The 20,032-nt window shown below is 38.8% G+C and overlaps 1 protein-coding gene across 8 annotated transcripts in view; it reads left to right on the top strand.

Moving 5' to 3' along the window:
• The window catches only part of TPK1 (thiamin pyrophosphokinase 1), a 309,021-nt gene that overhangs the window by 269,576 nt on the left and 19,413 nt on the right, over nucleotides 1-20,032 (top strand). For 2 of the 8 annotated variants that reach the window (XM_062569601.1, XM_062569599.1), the window contains exon 8: nucleotides 12,545-12,636. The exons of 5 other annotated variants lie outside the window; for them this stretch is intronic. In XM_062569601.1, coding sequence (XP_062425585.1) covers nucleotides 12,545-12,600 — 56 coding nt within the window. In that variant the 3' untranslated portion in view covers nucleotides 12,601-12,636. Of the gene's footprint in view, nucleotides 1-12,541; nucleotides 12,637-20,032 lie in introns of all 8 variants that reach the window. One more of the 8 variants, XM_062569600.1, reaches the window with a different exon arrangement.

Here is a 20,032-nt window from a genome sequence, read left to right as displayed (position 1 = left end):
TCATATTTATTTTGAGTTAGAGAGGACCCTTACGCTTTTAAACAGCGCTTGTTCCAGCACTAGGGTTCAGTGCTTCTTTTCCTGCATGCCTCTTGCAGTGTTATGAAAGGGAGGAGGGCATAGGCCTCATTAGGTGCAAAGTGTTTGACATTCCTGTGGTTTTTGTGATCTGTTATGAACACAAATATTTATTGCCAGGAATATCCACTGCCTATGTTCTGGATAGTGGTTCCAATATTCTGTCTGGATTGAACTTTTTTTTTTTAAAAAAAAGACTTCTTATTGTACTCCCGTTAAAGGCTTACTATATATATATACACACACACATACACACACACATATATATATGCATAAGTACATACATATTTAGAAACAACATAGTTCAGTAGATGGGGAGCTATGCTGGGAATCGTTAGACTTGAGCATTTTCCCATGTCTGCCACTGGTTTGCTGGGTAACCCTGGGCCACTCCAAGAGCACTTAACTGTGCTTCTTTTTCCCCACTTTAGAAACAGGAAGAACGTCACTGACCTCCTTTATAACATACTTGAGATCTACTGATAAAAATTTCTGTACAAAAGCTGGTAGTGATGGTGATGCTCTTGAGTGTGTCACCAGCTATTCTGTGCAACCCTGACAGAAAACTGCACTCCTTGTTCCTTTGCTTCTTCTCTTTCTGCCTTCAAACTGCCTCATTTTTCTAAATTAGTATTTTTTTTTTTCAGGATTTGGACCATCAGCTACCATTTATTTATACAGTGCCACTCACAGTAAAGTTTAAAGGCACTACAGTTAACACTGGTAAATAAAGTTGTACTTAGGAAGTTGATTGCCTATAAGCCCTTCCTACACAGAACTGGGATGTTCTTAATTTGTTAAATTCCTGTATTTCTGGCATTTCGATCTCATAAGCTTCCTCACTGTATGGAATTTAAACTCCTAATTTTACACAAGTCAGAATATTTTCAGAGAAAACACAGTAGCTGATGGTTATTTTTACGTTATCTTGGCTCGATTGGTTTCACAAAGCTGTTCTTACGTATTCATTCCTCTGCTTGTCTTGCTAAAATTACAAACCCCATTGCCTTTTCTGGTGAAACTCTTAAGGTCTTATAATCAAACCACAGCCAGCTAACTTGTTCTGTCTGTAATCTATAGTTTGCCTGAGCAGGACTTCCAGTTCTGTCTAACTTCAATTCTGTGGCAAAATTGCTGTTGAATTCTTCAGGCTGTAGTTTTGCTTTAGAGGTATAATGGCTAAGAAAGAGTACTTCTGTTCACTCTGTACTATGCTGTTTAGGCAAGTACTTAAATATTTAACGAATTTAAAATCGAATGTCTCAGGTCTCATCAAATTTAACAGTATCACTGCTGAAAGGCTCTTGCTTGCTTCAGGGTTTGGGATTTTAGCAGCATGTTTTAGGAGGGAGCAAGAAGCCCAGGAGAATTGCGAGCAATAAAACTCTGTGAACAGACCATCAATTTCCACAGCCCAGGAGCTACTCTTGCCCCTGCACTGGCCCTGTGCCTACAGGGCTTGTAAAGGAGCAGCCTGCACAACCTTCAGCTGACCCAGGCCATAGCGCTTCTCGGCACTTCTCCGATCATTTTACTGCAGCAACTGTTAATGCTGAGGTCTACTGAAGAAACACCTGAAATATTTGAAAGAGGGATCCAGGCAGAGTAGCTAAATGGATAGAAAGTTTGCCTGTCTCTAGTCTGTACTGCTTTGCACGTAGTCCTTAAAATTCCTTGCAGCAAGGTTGATACCCACAGGTTTTCCTGAGGTTCACTGACTGTGAATATATCAAACTCTAAAGATGCGTTGGCATATGCCAATCAAAAGTATGAAGACATCCTATCCTTACCAATAAAAATTATTAGAGAGGAGCTAATGGGGAACCTAGTTAGAGAAATTATTATTGCATAAGAAAGATCTCTACCTAATTGATATCTGGTGTGGACAGATTTATTGATTTAGCTGTAACAATTCTATTAAATACTTAGGTGAAGCACTTAGCTTTGTCACTTTTATGAGCAGAGTTTTGCACACTCTTTCCATGGTAATTTGAGCACACTCTGTCTATATATATGTATATTTTATCCTTCATGTAATTTCCTGCATTGCAGAGACACAAATTTAAAACTCCAAACATCTTCCTTTGTGTTCATGGTAGGCAGATTGCATTGATATGGTCTTCACACAGGCGTGAGCACCTTTTTCTTGTCCTGCCTGTGGCTATACTCCCCTCTCCATCTGGACAGGCCTGCTAATTTTTTTTCATCTCTTCATGCCAGAAACATACCGCATATCTATCAGATTATGCTCAAAGAAGCCGAATTTGCTATTCTAATACAAGCTCTTATCTCTTACCAAGCACAGATCTACAAATACTGTACTATGTCCCCCACAGCTATTCTCTGTTTAGAGATTCTTCATCATGTGTTGGACAGATGGCACAATCAGTGGGTTGTATCAGAGCATTAAAAAAAGAAATTCTTTCTCACTGCTTCTACTCAGACTGTTTTGAATTCAGTGAGATGCAACAGCTGTAACACAATCTTTCAATGACAACTCTGAACATGGCAGGGTGAAGAGGGGTTATTTGTTTCATTTGAAAGTCAAAAGATACTTAGGAAAAATAACATTAAAAATAAACACAAGAGGCTTTAAGAGAGCTGTGAATGTTGCAAGGTTGAGAACTGGACTTCTAGCAGCTGCCCCAGATCGCAGGTGGATCTCCATTTGTAGCTGCTGATCCAGGGGACACAGCACTGCTTTTCATTCTGTCAAACACTTCTTAACACTACTCCATCATTTGTCATTAAACAAAGTATCCAGTATTCATAGAAGCCTTGTCAAAGCATCTAAGACATTTGTATTCCTAGTAAACATGAGGAAGAAAAAAATAACATTAATAATAAAAGGCTTTGCTGAGAAGACAGCCCTAGATTTCTCTGTCTTGGAAATCTGTGGTACCTGACCATTACAAATTCTGCAGGCATTAAATTTATTTTTAACATCAGAGAACCTGAAATACTTGATAACTATCAAATTATAATATATATATATAATTTTATATACATATAAAAATTATCTTTATATTTAAATATATATTTTTTCTTACATGTGGGGGAAAAAAAAAAAAAAAAAAAGCACATTGTGCTTTAGCCCTGCTTTTCACCCTGTACAACCCTTAGTGGTCTTTTTTGTAATGCTTTGTTCCCACCAACCCCTCCAGAAGCTAGGGCAGCTAATGTCATTGGTCCCAGCTTCCTGCAAGGAAGAAGTACAGTTCAGCAAAGCTTCTAATAATAAGCTATCCATATGCACAGTACAGTATGTATAGTCTTGCCCAAAGCCTGGAAGAACGATGAGAGTCTTCCCAGAACCGGCAGGGAGCCGAGCTGCTGGGATGAGCCTGCTCGGAGAGACGAGAGAGAGGTGCCGAGGTCGTCCTACCTCTGGGGCATGTGTGCGTGGCCCCACATCGCTGTGACAGAGGAAGCTGGAAGGTCCCTAGGTCCCTTGGCCACTGCTCTTTCACAGCTTAGTCTTGGGGAGAAAGACTGGGCTGAGTTTTTTCTGTTTTTTTTTTTTTTCCTTCTTTAAGAGAAATATCCTTTTCTTTTACATCTCTGAGAGCCTATTTTATAGCACATGCCATAGAGAGGACGTATTTTTTTGTCTTGCCTATGCCTCCTTATCAACTTTCTGTATGTCATTCCTTGTCATTTCATATCCCTCCAACCTTGGTCTTCCCTGGTTACATTACTACAGTCAAATACTCCTGTAACACTGCTTTAGATGCCTATAAACTATGATTTTTTTAGCTAATCTTTTACCCCTGCCCAGGTGAACGTGAGCTATGTCAAAAGATGCTCTCAGTTTATACAGGGAATTATACAAGAATAAGTGCATCAATTTAAATTCATTTTCCATTTAAATCTGTATAATTTTTTCACATTAGCAAGTCCTGAGAAAAGGATGTTTTCAATTTAGTCATTTAATGAGGGGAAAAAAGGGTATAGACTTGAAACAGCCATTCCCCTTGTGCTGTTGCAATATTAAATTCTCTTCCTGGGGCTACATGAGAGGCAGTTTGGATTGTGGGACAGGCTTGATATTTCTGCTAAATGATCAGCAGGGACGTGGTTGTGCTGATATTTAATTGTCACCTTTTGGGTTCACTAGCTTAACAAGTCACTGTGACAGATGAGGTGGCTGATGCATCTCAAAGCTGTTCTGTCTCACTCGGCGCACTTTTTCAAAGCTATCTTCATAACCATGAAGAGGAGAAAGGGGAGAGAGAAAAAAGAGAAGGATTTTGCAACTGTGGAAATTCTGGAAAACACAGAAGGCCCTAATAAAGGCTCTTGACCTGTGTTTTAACAACAGAAGTATATACCACTGTTCTGTTTTATGAAGCTAATGCCATAGCTTACTGAGAGATGGGAGTCCAAATCCCTGTGAAGACACTAGCTGGCGGTTTGGTGCCACGCCAGTGGTTGTCATTGTACTGTCCTATTTCTACACTTAGTCTAATCATTCCAAACCCTTATTTTGTCCTCCTGGATGGTGGTTAAATTTTTGAAAAATTCTGCTACATCAGAAGCAGATCAGCTTGCCCTTTTTCTAGCATGTTCAGCAAATTCAAAACTCAGCGTTGTCTTTTTTTTTTTTTTTTTATTAGTCTGTGCTTTTTTATTATTATTATACATGTTTTCCCAGGACAATCTGAGGTGGTAAACAGCTAGCCACTACAGAAATACTAGGATGCACAGAGAAGGTTGGGAGAGAGAGGGGAAGGAGTTTGGTTGAGAAATACTTGCCAGCTTTACTGCAGAATTATGATGAAAATGTTTTGTTGGAAGTTTAATATATGTGCATGTGAGAGACAGTGAAACAGCTTGGGCTGCCTTCTGTTTCCTTCTCTATTTGTTCACTGTGTGATTTCTCAAACTTCACATTTAATGTAATAACTCTCTTTTCATTCATATGATACTGGTCTGACTTTTGACTGCTCCTCCTGTTACACTCTAAATGAGCTCTCAGTGCAACGTCAGATCTGAGGATCTGATTTGTACCTTCCTTGCCCCATCATTTCTCATAGACTTGTTCTACATGGGTAACCGGGTGAACAAATAGTGATGACAATGCTACTGGAGAAGCTCTGTAATTCTTAATGCAGGTTAAACCAAAGGGCCCTCTAGAAACAAATGTCACTCTTTTTATTAAGATTCTATTCATAAACGTAGTAGCTCTTTGGATGTAAATTAGTGGTTATAGCTTAAAATGCCCAAAATATTGCAGGCTGCTTATAATAATATTTTAGACTTTTTTTGATGTACGTACCATCAGGTAGATACCGTTGCATCCTTGCCTTTGCAGTAGGAAGACGTGTAGGAAATTTAAAGTTTGCAAGCGGAGAAGGGATCAGGGATTATGTGGTAAGCTGCCTGTCCATGGTAGTAGTGTTAGGAAAATGCAGATGCTGTGATTCATCTTACCAAATACTAGAGGTCTGCAGATAGCTATCCAACCGTGCTCCTTTTATGTTCCGTAAACAAATGGGCAGTTTGAGGGTACCACTTACTTGATTTATTTTAGAATTTTACCTTAAGATAAGCTGAGTCCTGCCACATGCACAGCCGTAGCCTTGAGACATGGTAGATAGCTGCGATCACTCAGATGAATCTCACCTCCCATTTCCTTCCCTGAGTAAAACATTCTTATGAGGTATATTATGAATTTTAATCATTTTTATTTCTGGATATTTTCAGAGGTTTTTCCTTGTGGGTGCAAGTGTGTGTGTGTGCACTTGTGAGTGCACATTAATTTGAGATTTTACATATACAACATACAAGGTCAAAATGCTTCATCCTGGAGTCTTCACAGAGTTGCAGTTGGCTGTGTGGGGAATGGTTGTCACCTCGCACCTGTGATAATCTGTAAAGGAAACCATTATTGTGCTGACACACAGTAAGGAAATTATTTCTTAATGTAAGTGACTTTTTAAAGTGTTTTATTAACAATTAGTGCAACCTGGAAACTGATAAATAAGTGCTCTTGCGGCATTTTCAGAGTAGCAAAGATAGAGCATTTGCTTTTTATATATATATTTTGGCTGCAAATCAGAACATTTAATTAAGAGTATTTTTAAAAAATTTTAAAGGTCACTTTTGCAAAAGCAAAAAAAAATGCTCGACAAGATAATGTGGACTTTCTTCTTCTAATTTTTTAGAACAGAAGGACAATTAATTGCCCATGCTTAATAGTATCCCTGCTTGGGCTCCCCTCTGTTCAGTAATCAGCACTGTGTGTTGGTTGAGTAGTTAGCAAAGTTGTCAATTTTTGAGAAATGGATTTCTGGATTCAGAAGACTAGAGCACCCTGAAGTCTGGGATAAATGTTGAAAAATAAAGATATCATTTGCATGAAAGGGGTGGGAGGGGATGTCGCTGTTCTTCCCAACTTCTTTTTAACTCCTTTTTCTTCTTTACTATGTTTTGTTGCTTTTTGTTGTTGTGATTATTCATCTGTTAAATGCCTGCTCATGCATAGGCACTTCTGTTCTGTTTGTTTTAATCCAGGGGATAGAGAGAACATGAGTTAGAACAGGGAATTAAGGTGTAACTCAGTAAAGTGACTGTTAGCTCCTTCCTCTTTTTCAATTTTGCAGGAAAATAAGAGCATCGTTTGGTGCCTGCTCTCCATCCTTCGAGAGATCAGGAACAGTCCTCAAAGTTAGTCTGAAGGAAGTTAAGTAATTTGTCCTTCTCTCCCTTTTCAGAAACTCGGTCTCTCTGGCATCTTTTTTATTATTCAAAATTTAAGGGCTGATGTAAGGCATTACATCCTGGCTCTTAAAAAAGCCTTCCACTTCCAAAATAATAATAGTCCTGATTGTGTCAGCTTCTCTCTCCCATGAGAGCAACATGACCTCAGTCTCTTTTTGGTAGTTACTAGGTGCAGTATTGATTTTGGTGAGGTTTTCAGAGGCATGACAGAAAATGAAGTACATGACTCCTATTGTATTCTGTGTTTTGGCACATTGTTAGTGTCCTCAGGAGCCTTGGCAACTGCAGTGTTAAGCACTCGCTCCTCCACTGAGGTTTCAGTGAGGGCAATAGCTGTGGTACTGGCTTTATGAGCTTAATCTGGACTGAAAAGAAACCTTGCTTCACTAAGATGATAGGATGCTAATGATTTCTAGTCAGGATTAAGAGATGTTGTTGTATTCAACACATCGCATGCTTTTTCTGTTCATCATGTGATACCTTGGAAGTCCGCCTTTCTTAAATGCCTTTTTGACAAATCCATGTCCTTAAAATTTCAGGGTCCAAGCTTTTAGTTTTATATGAAAATGAGCATGTTGTACCCCAAGTCTTATTACTTGAGCGTGTTCACTTTCACAGAGGCAAGTAGAAACAAGGCGCTGCATGTTTCTGCATGTGAATGATAGCAAACTCAGTGAGGAAGGTTGGGATCCTGAGGTTAATTTCTGATTGTGTGTGTGACAATAGCTGGATAGAAACTAGCCTCCTGTATTAGCAGTTCTTCCAATACAGTATTCGAGGTGAATTTCTGGGATGTTTTCCTTCAGTACAGAAATTTGGTTTTAAATTGATTTAACCTACAGGATGTGAAAATTTGACACATGAAAGTTCCTATTTCTGTTACTATTTTCACTTTGCATGTGTTCTCATTATGAGTCAAGGCCACCTAACTTGGCCGTTCACTCCAGTTCTTTGTGTTCTTTCTTCCACGTTTCTCTGATGGGAATCAGAGCACTCTATGAATCCATATGCAAGTAATAGGGGTTTTTGATAAGTACTAATGAACAATTTGTTCGCTAGTAAAAATAGCCCGTGGTTTAGGAGAGAACGCAAAAAAGCTTGGCATTGTCAGTGTGCTTTACAAACTAGCCAGAATTACTGCAAACTGCAGTAAATTGCATTTATGTGCAATATATACGTGGTTGAAAAGTAGCTGATGTTCTGCATGGGTGTGTAGAGTATGTTAAACCTCTGTCAGAGACCACTGAGATACCAAATTGATGCAAAGCCTAAAAGTCTCAAGTAAGTAGGGCAGCTTGGTTAGCAGGAGAATCGCTGCTGCATGTAGAATGAGGCTGCTGTGCCAGGAGCTACCCATGTGTTGCACTTTGCTGGTATAAGCCTGCATTGGATGGGAAATGTGACTTTGAAGCATGCCGTTTACAAAGTAAATATTTCTTCAGTTGGAGTGGTTGGATAAACTTTCAGAGTGGCACATATTTACAAGGAGTATATAAACCAATGGTTACAGAGGTTACTGTACTCTGGATCAGAATCTGCTTTGCTTTAAACTGGTATAAATCAGAAGTGACTCAGTTAACCTCAGTAGAGTGCCTGCTGATGCACTTTGTAATTATTAGGAGCCTGGATGAGCTAGATAATGATCTTATGGACAAGAGGTAGTGTTTAAACTGCAGAATCTCAGAATAGCCGTGCTGGCTCATAGAGACTCCTGCCTTTTATGTGGGAAGATGTCCTTTAGATGGGAGAAAGTATAATTTTCTGCTTATACATCATCACACAAAGTGCCAAACATGTTTATCTTAGAGGCTTTGATGTCTGAGTTAGAAGAAAGCTAGACAATACTGCTCTCCTTACCAGGAAATACCTTTGTGTTACAGAGTGCAGTTTTCTTACTGTCTTTCATAATCCCTGTCAGACTCTAGACCTATGATAGCTATTTTTCAGATCTAGACATGTAAATGTTTAATAGTACTTATGAATTATACTCTTCCTCATGCAGCTAACTAAAAAAGAAATCACTTGATTACACAAATCTGTAAATGCAGCGTAAAGCCAAGGACAGCACCAGAGTACAAAATCATGCTTGGAGATAAGTTGCCTTATAAGTGGTACTCAGAGACATGGGAATCTGAAGATTTCCATTTTGGGGAAGGGACTTGGACTGGCTGCTCCAAGATTTATTCAAGGAATCTGAGAGAGTTATTTGCCTGTCAGTAACCCTGCATTTGAAAAAAGACTTTTGCTATGCTTTTACCTGTCCAGTGTGGTATACAGATTGCCTGATTGGTGTTAGTGGCCTACATTTTCATTGAAGGAGGTAAGTTACCAATGAAAGTTTCACCATCTACTTTTTTGTGGTGACTTTTGACTCTGCTAAATACTTCTGACAGTTCTCAATACTTGCAGTATTATTTGCGCATCATTAACAATTTATACTCTATGTCAAGTTTTAGATGAGCTAATGACAAGTTGGATAATATATGATCTCATTTGCACACACATAAAAATATCTTGAATTAAGAAGTACAGCAGACTGCAGAAAAGTTGCCAAATATTTTATGGTAACTTGTGCTTTATTGCTCAGTTGACATCTTGAGAATAAATTGTCTTTATTTGTAATAGTAAGAAACTCTTCCATATGCCTCTCTGATGTCTTTTCTCTCAGGGAAAAAGTTAAAAGCTATGAGAAGGTCTGTGTGTTTTTTTTTAATAACAAAAAGCACTTGGAAAATGTTGTAGGATCATTTACATATAGGTAACTGGATATTTTCATACATACAAATGCACATGCAGATGTCCATATGTCTGGATGTATTGTATACATATGTCTCAGACACTAAGTACGATTATATGCTGTCCTCATGTCTTCAGACAGACTTTCAACAAGGTTAGTCCTTCAGTAACATCCAAAAACCGTAAGAAAGCTATACAAAGAGCCTATTTCCAAAGCCGTAAGTTTTTATGATAATTTAGACATACGTATTTCCTATCTTGAAAAGGAAAACAGAAGCCTCCCTGAGCTTGGAGCAGTTTAAGTGTTTAACATAAGAGTTTTTTTTACTGGCCACAGGGCTCTGCATAATTGCATTTTTTTTGTATTTTTTCACCACAGTTTTTCTAGTTCCTCTGTGTTTGTGCAAGTATGCATGAGGGATAAAATCCCTATCTGCCTCCCCATGCCTGCTAGGTGGCTCATGGCATTACAGGACAGGATTAGTGAGAAACAGCAGCTTCAGTAAATGTTCGCATGATTGGGACAGTCTTGGTATTACAAGGCAAATCTGTGAGGCTTGACAGGTCGGTAATTCTATCATAGGTAGCTTTACTTGAGAGAGTTTTATAGCAGAGGTGCACTCTATATTAATAATGTTTAAAGACATAGCTGCCCTTCCAGTGCAGGCAACATCCCAAGAAAACATTAATCATGTTTTCCTGAAGCAGCTGAATTGATTTCTTGGGAGAAATATTTCCTTGTCTACTCCCTGGCCATTTTTGAATCCGTCACCAACTTACAGTCATCTGACCAGCTAATCAACAAATAATTATTGCCTGTTGATCACTTGGGAGAAAGGGTACAAATATTTTTTTAGGTTGTCATTGCGAGAAACTTCTGGTGCCTATTTTGTTCTTTTGTTAACCACATCTGTGTAATACTGGCTTAAGTACTGTTCCTGAGACTGCTGATACTCCCCTTATATTGAATCCTGCACATTTTTATACTTCTGTATAAGCTTTTGTATGTTGAGGGTTTTTTTCTCTGTTGGATCCTTGGCTTACGCAGAGACTATTGTCATGGTTAGTGTGTTAGGAACAGCTTACGTTAATCTATTCTAAATTTGAATGTAATACCTGTTTTGGCATCTTGTGTGAGCTTATGCAAGCAGATAAGAAAACTGTTCACTTTCTGTTCAGTTCTTTTGTATTTGTGCAGTTTCTCCCAAGATGGACCTGGGTTCTGCCCAGAAAGTGAGAGGATCCCTAAAAATGGAGCCCATTAGTCCAAGAAGGAGCCAGTGCTCAGTCACCTATAAAGAAAGAGAGAGGGGGAGAAAAGAGCAGATAGAATAAGAGCAGCTGGGATAGTCTGACATGAACCTAAGAGTTTTGAAAGACTCCTTTATTGTAGGAAATACGCTCGTCATTTTGTCAGTAAGGATATTTTTAACTTGCCTGAATTGCAATTACCTGAAATCCGAAGTATTTAATTAGCTATTCTGTTACCTACCTGTAAGTGTAAAGAGAGGCCTACGGATCTGAGTTGGAGCTGCTTGCGTATGTCCTTGTGTGCTTTGTTGACAAAGAAAAGGATTTGTCTTAAGGTTATATGTGTGCTTTAAGCATTTAAATCTGCTGGAACTTTAGCAGGGGACTTAGGCCTGGTCTGTTTTATAAAGGCATCAAACGCAAATACAGAAGACGGAGGTTTGGAGTTGTCCCATCCTAATGGATCAGTACGGCAGGCCTTTAATGTAAATCGTGGTGTGTCTCCTTGAGGCTGTGTCCCCTTTGTGGTCCTGATCCGGCACAGCGAGAGGTGCGCCCCTGCCTCATCCTCTGTTGCTATGCCCGTAATCTGCTCTCAGAGCAGTACACACTGCCTGGTTTGCTTCAGGCCAGATTAGCTTAAAGAGTTTTAATTGTTGGGCTGAGCTAACTTGGGGGGGAGGCACAAAAAAAAGAGACTATCAACAAAAAGATCTGCTTATGCCAAGCAGATGAAATGAGCAGCTTGATTTGGAGACATGTTTGCATCTGAAAGATGTCCACTTGCATCTCAGTTGCTGTGGAGCTCAGATCTAAACATCAGGGCCTACCACTAATTGGAAGCTGGACCAGTTGGGTTTTTGGTTTACGCTGGTTTATGGGTTTAGATCAGCTCAAAAGGTTCACATGCTGGGTTGAGCTAGCTTAAGTCAATCTCTGTAAGATCACACTATTTATACCAGCCTGCTTTGATTGAGCTCCTGTCTGCACACAGGAGACATGCCCCAGGTGAGGTGGTTATTGTAGTCATGATTCACGCTGGTCTCATTTAAACGTCACTTGTGTTTTGGCTGTCTCTTGATTTTTCCGCTCCACAGCATCTGCAGTTGAGGTGGCAAGAATGAATATTGGCTGCCATTTCTTACAAAAAGCTATTTAGCTTATTTATCTGCCTTCTGTAGAAACTCAAAGTTAGGTTTGCTGCTACAGAGGACTCCAAGCTGAATTCTCTAGAACTTGAAAAGGATGAGCGGCAATAGAAAAGAAAATATCCAGCTCTTCTCTCCTGCCCTCTCCTTTTGGAGAACACAGATTTCAGTTCTGTTTAAAAGGCTTATCACTGCTAACTGCATCCAAGAGGTGAAGAGAATTAGTTCTCCTTCAGAGCACACACCGTAGGTAGCCTCTAGGACTTAGCAGTGTCTTTCGGAAACCTCTCTGGGAGTTTCTCCACCATCTGTTCTGAGTCACTTAATGCTACTAATACCAGTATGATTAGCAACCCATAGTCAGGGAACTCAGTTCTTCTGTGATGGAAGTCAATGTGGGATTATTCTGTACATCCAAAAGAGGTGCCTAAGTAAAATTTTATAAATACCTGCTATGAGGACCAAATTTCTTGTTCAGAGGAAATTTCATTATTCGGGTGTGCTACATTGTGCATGTGTGTGGGGTGCAAGTCATGTAAACAAGACCGAGCTACAGCAGAGTAAAAGACTTTATCACCTTTTTAATATTAATTCTTTGTTGGCAGCAGCTGGAGCATTGAGGTTCCTACTTTGCTTATCGCCAAATCTTTCTTGGGCCAAATAAGTGGAGGCTGAACTATGAGTCTCACAGGAATTGGAAGTAAGTAGTTTTTCATGGTTGGTGCTAACCATCTTTGAAAACAGATTGCTGTATCAATTATGCTAATCTTTTATAAGAGAAGAAATTACAAGTTAATTAATGCTGAGTTAATGTAATGAATTTTTAGAGTCATACCACTGTATTTATACAGATTCCCTGTGAGAATGCCCTTGTACCACTATAAATGGCTTTTTATTGCTCTTTTCCAGTATAGCTTTCATCTTGAAGAACACTTTCCCCACTTTTATCCTGGAATCATGTACGATATGTAATGCTGATATAAATATATCGGCTTTCATTTTTTAAGAGGGAACATCTCTTTTCCATGTAGTCTAGCTTTTAGTAACATGAAAAGGTTAGATTTATTGTTGATTTTACTTTGCAGGGACACTTTGTCTCTCTGTTTTATTTATAACAGTCTCATTACTTGAGTGTGAGAGGTGCCTTGTGGATTAAGTAAACCTGAGAAGTGATACTGTGCACAGTTTCTCTCTTCTTCATTCCCACCTCTCCATGTTTGCATCATACAGGATTGATTTCTAAAAGACAAGGTAAACATGGCAACCTGACAGCCAAAACCAGCATCAACTGGGAACTGGTGTCCTGATTACACTGTGGAGAAAGTGATGTTTGTTTTATTCTGATTTATGAAGAGGGCAGTGACTAGCTAGGTGCTGGGCTGGCATCAACTATTTACTTTCCTACGTAAAGAACGATGAAAGGCATCAGAAAGCAGGAGGAGAAAAATATTTCTTGTATGCCTCAGCTAAGTGGATCACACTGCTGCTTGCAAGCAGCAATCTGTCTTTGGTGTCTGCAAGAACGTAGTAACCTTTGTGGAGACCACATCTCACTGTGGGCTTTCAGCCTGAAATTTCGCGTGTCCGATAAAAGTCCTCTCCCACCACGCCTGTTCAGTCTGGAGTGAACGACTGTCCGACTGCTGAGCTGAAGCCAGTCCTGTTGGCATAAACATAGAACAGAATTAGCTTTGGAATACTGCACAGACAAAATAATTAGCGGAATCTTAATTCAAGGGTCTGATTCAAACCCATCAGTGTCAAGGAGGCAGGAAGCAGGAGGAAAAATAACTTCTGAAGAAGTGATTAAATTTAGATCTTAATGAGCACGAAAGAGGCAAATAATTCTGGTGTTCATTGTTGGCATCTGTTGAAAGTTACAAAATGGTAGTTAACAGTGCTTTGGGGGTGGTTTGGGGATTTTTTTTTTCAAAATGTTTTTATACATTGTATGTATGTGTACAAAATCCAGATATGTGAGAATTGATAATAGGAAAAAAAATCAGCCCAATATTAGTGAGTAGGTAATCATCTACAGCATCCAGAGTATTGTCACCAATGTCTTTTCCTCCACCATCTTTTAGTTTATAATCTAGATCAACAAAACTTAGAAAATTATCAGATTATATTGATACAGTTCTTCGGCTGCCTTGTGTTCTGTGTAGAGCAAATCAGAATGTGTAGTAGAATACTTATCAATACTATTCCGTGTTTATTTTTTTAAAAAAACTAAAATACATTAAATAAAAGCATAAGGGCTTCATTACATAAGAACTAGTAACTGCTTCTCTAAGTCTGGCACACTTTTTCATGCACATATAGAAGTAAGTTAGTAAGTTTGGCTAATTTGAAAAATATGAATTATTTTGTACATCTTTAGATTCCAAAAGATATTTTCTCCAATCATGCAGTTTTCATGGTACTGTGACAAAAATGTTCACAATCCCAAATTAAGCCCCAGATTAATGGTGTGATTTTTCAGAGATTCTTAGTAAATTCCCTCTGAAGATGCAAATGTGATAATCACTACAGATACAATCTCTAAAGTTCTCAGAAATAAAGAAGACTTTTTTCCCCCATGTTTTTAATGATCCTTTGGTCTGTCCATAGTTCGGTTAGGTCTAGCACAGATTACTAACTTTTCGGGAAACATTTGGGTTTGCATTTCTGAAACTCAAACTATATAAGGAGATATCTACCCGTGTTACATATCATGTGACATATTTATAAGTTGATGCAACTTCTTTATTCGGTTGTGGCTGTGATGCCTTGAAACTACAACCAAGGCAAAGAAGCAGTGTATGAACATGTAACATACATGCAATCCCTGCCTCAAAAAGCTTGCCTCTTAAGTGTCAGAAGAGTCAAATAATAAGTCAAGAGACTTATGAAAAGAGCTGAAAACACTGGTGAACAGGGGAAAAGAAAGCGAGGAGGATGTTGCAATAGAGGCAAGTGGATTTGCCTTCACCAAGGGTCACAACAAATACCATTCTACTATAATCATGTTGGGAAGGCATTTTCCTTCAAAAAAGAGAAAGGAGGAAAGAGATTTAAGTCTTAGACAAGGGTAAAATGCAGCTAGAGCCAGTGCTTTAGACAGTGCCTCCAGAAACCTCCAGAAATGAGCTGATTAAGTAGCAAGATAACTGAAATGGGGAAAGGGAGAAAGGGAAGACAGAAGTGGCTGGGGAAATCTAATGTACTGCTGTTTTCTCCCTCTCCCAGCTGGTACATTTCTTTGCAATAGCGATAGGATGTTCTGGTTCTTGTTGGCCTTTTTAGACTATTAGCTTTATCTGTAAAATATGTTTCTTCTTAGCTAAGGGTTGCTCACATATGTGTGAAAAGGTACATGGCAGTACCACTTAATCGTGTCTTTTCTCTAATCAAACTCAAATTCAGTCCACAGCATATAAATATATCTTCCTTCTCTAGTTTGTATATGTTTCTAAGACAGAAAGACTGTTTGAACTCAGTCTTTTACATTATGTAATCTCTTACGAACCATCTATTTGGTGAATTAGATATAATAATAATTACTAATCTTCATTATAGGGTTTCACTACTTCCAAAGGTGGACATCCATTTTTCACTGACTTTTGCAGTACCAACTACAGCATGAAATATTTGCTATATTTGCTCATCAGTTTTATGGCAGAAATTAATATTTGATTTCTGTTTCTTTTATGAATTAACATACCACATAGAAGAAGTTGCTGTTCTGTACAATGGAAGAAAAAGGACTAGAAAACTATGACCACTTTCTCAGTTGTGATGCATTGGATTCATGGGGTAGGCTTGTGCTGATGTTTGAGACTAAATTTTGTCTAGTGTTGTATACTTAAAAAACACGCTTTTTGCCAACTCTGCATGTTAACACTAAACTAGCAGTTGCCAGGAAATGCATGTTTAGAAGTGACCAGGCAGCTATTCAAAATCAGACGGTCTGATTTTCCCCAGCTTTATATTTGGTTCAGTCATTAGTCCCAGTTTAGATAATCTCAAGACTCAATAAAATTGATCTGCATGAGGGTTAGTGACTACATTAAGTGCAAAGCTGAGTATGGCCTAGGTTAATCAGAACATGCAGTCTTAATTCCTTTCTTTCAAATGTGTCCGTTAAATTTGAAGGCAGTAAATTACTATTTCATGGGTTGCATATTACTATAACACTCACATTACACTAGCCCCTAACCTGGTTTGGTTGCCTTTTAGCACCTTAAATATCGTGCAGCTTTTTCAGATTGAAGTATTGTCAGGATCCACAAAACTAGCAAGGAATGAGGCAAATCTTTGTGGAAGGTGTTAATTTTTAGGAATGGCAAATGATTTAGAAAGCAGATACAGGCTGGAGTCCAGAGTTCTGGACAAACCTTCCTTCCTTCTTGCTCTAGGTGCTGCGTAGCTCTGAAAACTCAGGCTGTTACTCTGTCAAGAGAGATTGCACTTGCAGGTGCAGGGAACGGGGCAGGAAAGGAATGAAATAATAACTGGAGGTAAACCCTCTGCAGGTGCTCTGTCAGCCTCAGGTGCTGTGGGGCAGCACAGACGTTCACATCCAGCTCTGCACCCTTCAGAGACAGGGAACGGTGGTGGTTCCCATCGCTGCTGGGGAGCAGTCTGCTGCAGGGCGAGGCGAAGGTTCGCAGTTCCTTTCTTAGCTCTGTCCCCTCTAGGTCAGTCCATGTTTAGTGCTCTCGGTGGGGCCACACCTGAGGACTCAGCCCGCCTCATCAGCCGCGTTGTTCTGGGCTGGGTGGAAGAGAAAAGGAGCAGCTCGTAAACAGAACGTCTCCAGGCATGAGCTGACATCACCCCTATGTATGTAAAGCGCTCAAGATTTTAAGTCTGATATCTGTGGATTATCCTTGGCTCTACGCAAATGCTTTGTAATCTGTGGTAAGCTGAGAAATTCCCTCTTTCTGTTGGTAAAACGTGTGCATTAATACTAACAATACTGGACCTTACACCTGACTTGGGTCCAGTGCTGACTGTTAAGACTTTCAAGTCAAGGCTCTTGTATAGAAGATTTATTTTAAGTCATTTATAGAGGCTTCTAAAATTTTATTGCTTATAGTCTTTCTCTTTCTCCAATCACTGTATGGTCTCAGTGGTGGCAGCTGAAGTACCTGGCTTTACAGACTCAGGCTTGCAAACCGTAGCCTCAATAAAATTTTGTTAAACTCCTTTTGATAAAATGGTGCTCTTGCAATGTGCAGCAAAAAGCAGGGAACATAAGTGTGGTAGGAAGGTTTTATTAGCCTTTCTTGAGGATGATCTGCACCATGCACTTACAGCTTTGGCACATGGAATTAATACAGCCAACTGAAACTCTCTACGAAAGTGCCACACCACTCTCTGCATGTGTTTAGTATACAGTATATACATTTGTGTGAGGAGTATATATATTGTCACATGTAATTAGAGCAAACATGTACATGTATACTGTACTATTTTCCTTTATGATTGTAAGAGAAAAATTAAGGTAATTTTTTTATATATAATTACCCTGACTTCTGTTCCTGTGATCATTCTACACAAGGACAAAGCAAGGGCATTTTCCTTGGGCATATATAACAATAATTCCTACCGCCAAAGTACAGTAATCTGAAGCTAAAAAGAGAAGCTTTAAGAACGCTGTAAATTTACACCCTTATCTGTGCTTGAAAAAATTCTAACCATAATTTGATTTGACCGCATATACAATATATGTTTTTATTTAAGTAATAATGACTGAGGCACAGAGCATTTCGTGAAAATTAATGACTGACTGAGAAATTTTATAGTCCAAATGGAGCTAAGGGCCATTAATCCCAACTGGTCAATTCTCCATGAAATGCTTTGTGTCTAGGGTCATTTGTTATATTCTCTTCCCTCCCACTCCCCAGTAAAGAAGTAAAATTAAATGTTACTCTACTCCTATGGCGTTGTTGAGCTTTGAAACAGCCATCGGAAGCCGCTGCTAACTATGCTGCTGTTGCTGCCATAGCAATGAACGTTTCTTAATGGGTGAGTGATAGAGAACTGTTCAGGAGTGGTCTTTCACTTTCTATCACTTTACATTTGTTAGTGAATAAAGCTCTTCAGTTTGCTTCATGGAGCTGACGAGGAAATGAAAAGAGTTACGTTCCTCTTGTCTCTAGAAAAGGTGTGGGATTGGGAAGGCAGGGGGAGTTTACATCCCTCATATGTCGCAAATCTATCTTCCCGACCGTGGCTGCCATCCTCGTAGGATCTTATATTCCCTCTCCACCAGACGCATAGGAGAAGGTTTACTTAATGGCCAGTATGAAATACATCTCTAGTTTATCTTGCCTCAACATTTAATTCAGTTTTGGTTAAAAATTGGTGCTTTAAAAGCTTCATTGGAGTTGAGTGATAATTTTTTCAAACTAGAAGGCCAAGGTACATGTAGTGAATGTTGCAGAGAACAATTAAGAGATTAATTAGATAACAGAAAGTATTTACTACAAACTGTCAAGATGGTCATTGTCAAGTCTCCAGGTAAAGAAAACTTCAGGTAAAAAAAAAAAAAAAAAAAGAAAGAAAGAAAGAAAAAAAAAAGTCCTCCTGGCATTTTTCACATTCTTTAGAATTAGGAGAAAATATTCTGTTTCCTTCTCCAAATTGTAATGAAAATCATGTTGGTATATCTTTATATGTGAAAAATCTGTCACCAGGATCTGTCACCCAGCACTTTTGCTGTCTTGCTAGCAGACACATACACATCACTGAAGAAATAAATTCTCATGGCAAAGGATGACAAGTAGGGGGCAAAGAGCCATCTGCCTCCTGGGCTGAAAAGTTGTGCAGCCCTCCCACAGCCGCTATTTCGACTTCACAAAACCTAGCTAAAAAGGTAATCAAGCGGGTATTGATGTGTGTGGTAGAAATACTTTAAAACATAGTTTTGGTGGTCTTCCACAGCCCTTTCCCATGTGTTTTCAGAGGCTAGAGAATTAATTCCTCTGCCCACAGAGAGCTTCCATTGATGATTTTCTGGAAGGGAAAAAAAAAGCAGTCTGTCACTGTTCATTAAGGCTGAACAACCTTTGGAAATATAATTTTAGGTTATAAGTTAACTAGTTACCTGCCGTGTTATGAAACAAGTCCTTAGATGGAAATCTTGAAAGTTAGAGGCTTGATTTTAATTTCATCCCACTGTGTCTTTGTGCAGATGGGCAAGAGAGCTGGGTATCTATTGTTCCTCTCATGAAATAACAACAAAATGCTTTTCATGATTAAAATTTTGACTTATTGGGGAAAGGCATGAAAAATACAAGACTTCCCTTTTATTATCATTTTATTTAATCTCTAGAGTTCTAACAGAAGCTCTGGAGTTTCAGTGGTTGACTTTGAATGGTCAGTTGATGTCTCTGTATAGAGCAAAGACATAAAAAGCTTGTTATTTCAAGTGAAACAAGATTTTCAAAATAACCTGAACCATTTTAGTATATGAAGGAAGGAGTGCAGGTAGGTGTCTTGTAGACATCCCTGGAAGCCTGCATAAGGAATGACAGTTTCAGAATATTAGCTGATGAAAAGGGTGCAGTAAGCCAACACATGCTTGACTCCCATTTCTTTCAGCAAAGTGACATTGATCATTTGAAACTTGTTCCATATCCATTATTTAATATATTGTTAGTAACACTAATCTAAAAAGCACAACCTTGTAAAAGCAGGTGTAATTCCCTATCATTTTTATTAAGATGGATTATTTTTTTCTATTTTTTTTTGTACAAACAAAATACTAGTCTTACAAATAGTTACACAGAAATTGTCCTCTTATCCGGTGGGGCTCCTTGTACTCATGGTTTTGTCCATTGATACTGACATTTGTAGGATGCCTATTAAAGGAAGAATATCCATTGAAAAACCTAACACAACCCTTTAACCTTAGAATCGCCAGCAAGTATTGTGTGCCTATGTTATACAGAAGGAAATGTGTTGAGACTATCCTGAACACATAGAAATACACACAAAGAGCAAAATTGTTTTCATTAAATTTATGTTTCATATTTAAACCAAAGCATCTCCAATTAAATTACATGAGCTTGGTAGCAACACCACCACTCAGATCAGATTCTTGATTT

This window comes from Rhea pennata, chromosome 2, assembly GCF_028389875.1.
Source record: "Rhea pennata isolate bPtePen1 chromosome 2, bPtePen1.pri, whole genome shotgun sequence".
Classification (NCBI taxonomy): domain Eukaryota; kingdom Metazoa; phylum Chordata; class Aves; order Rheiformes; family Rheidae; genus Rhea; species Rhea pennata.
The sequence above is the reverse complement of the archived record's forward strand: the minus strand, read 5'-3'. Positions and strand labels throughout refer to the sequence as shown.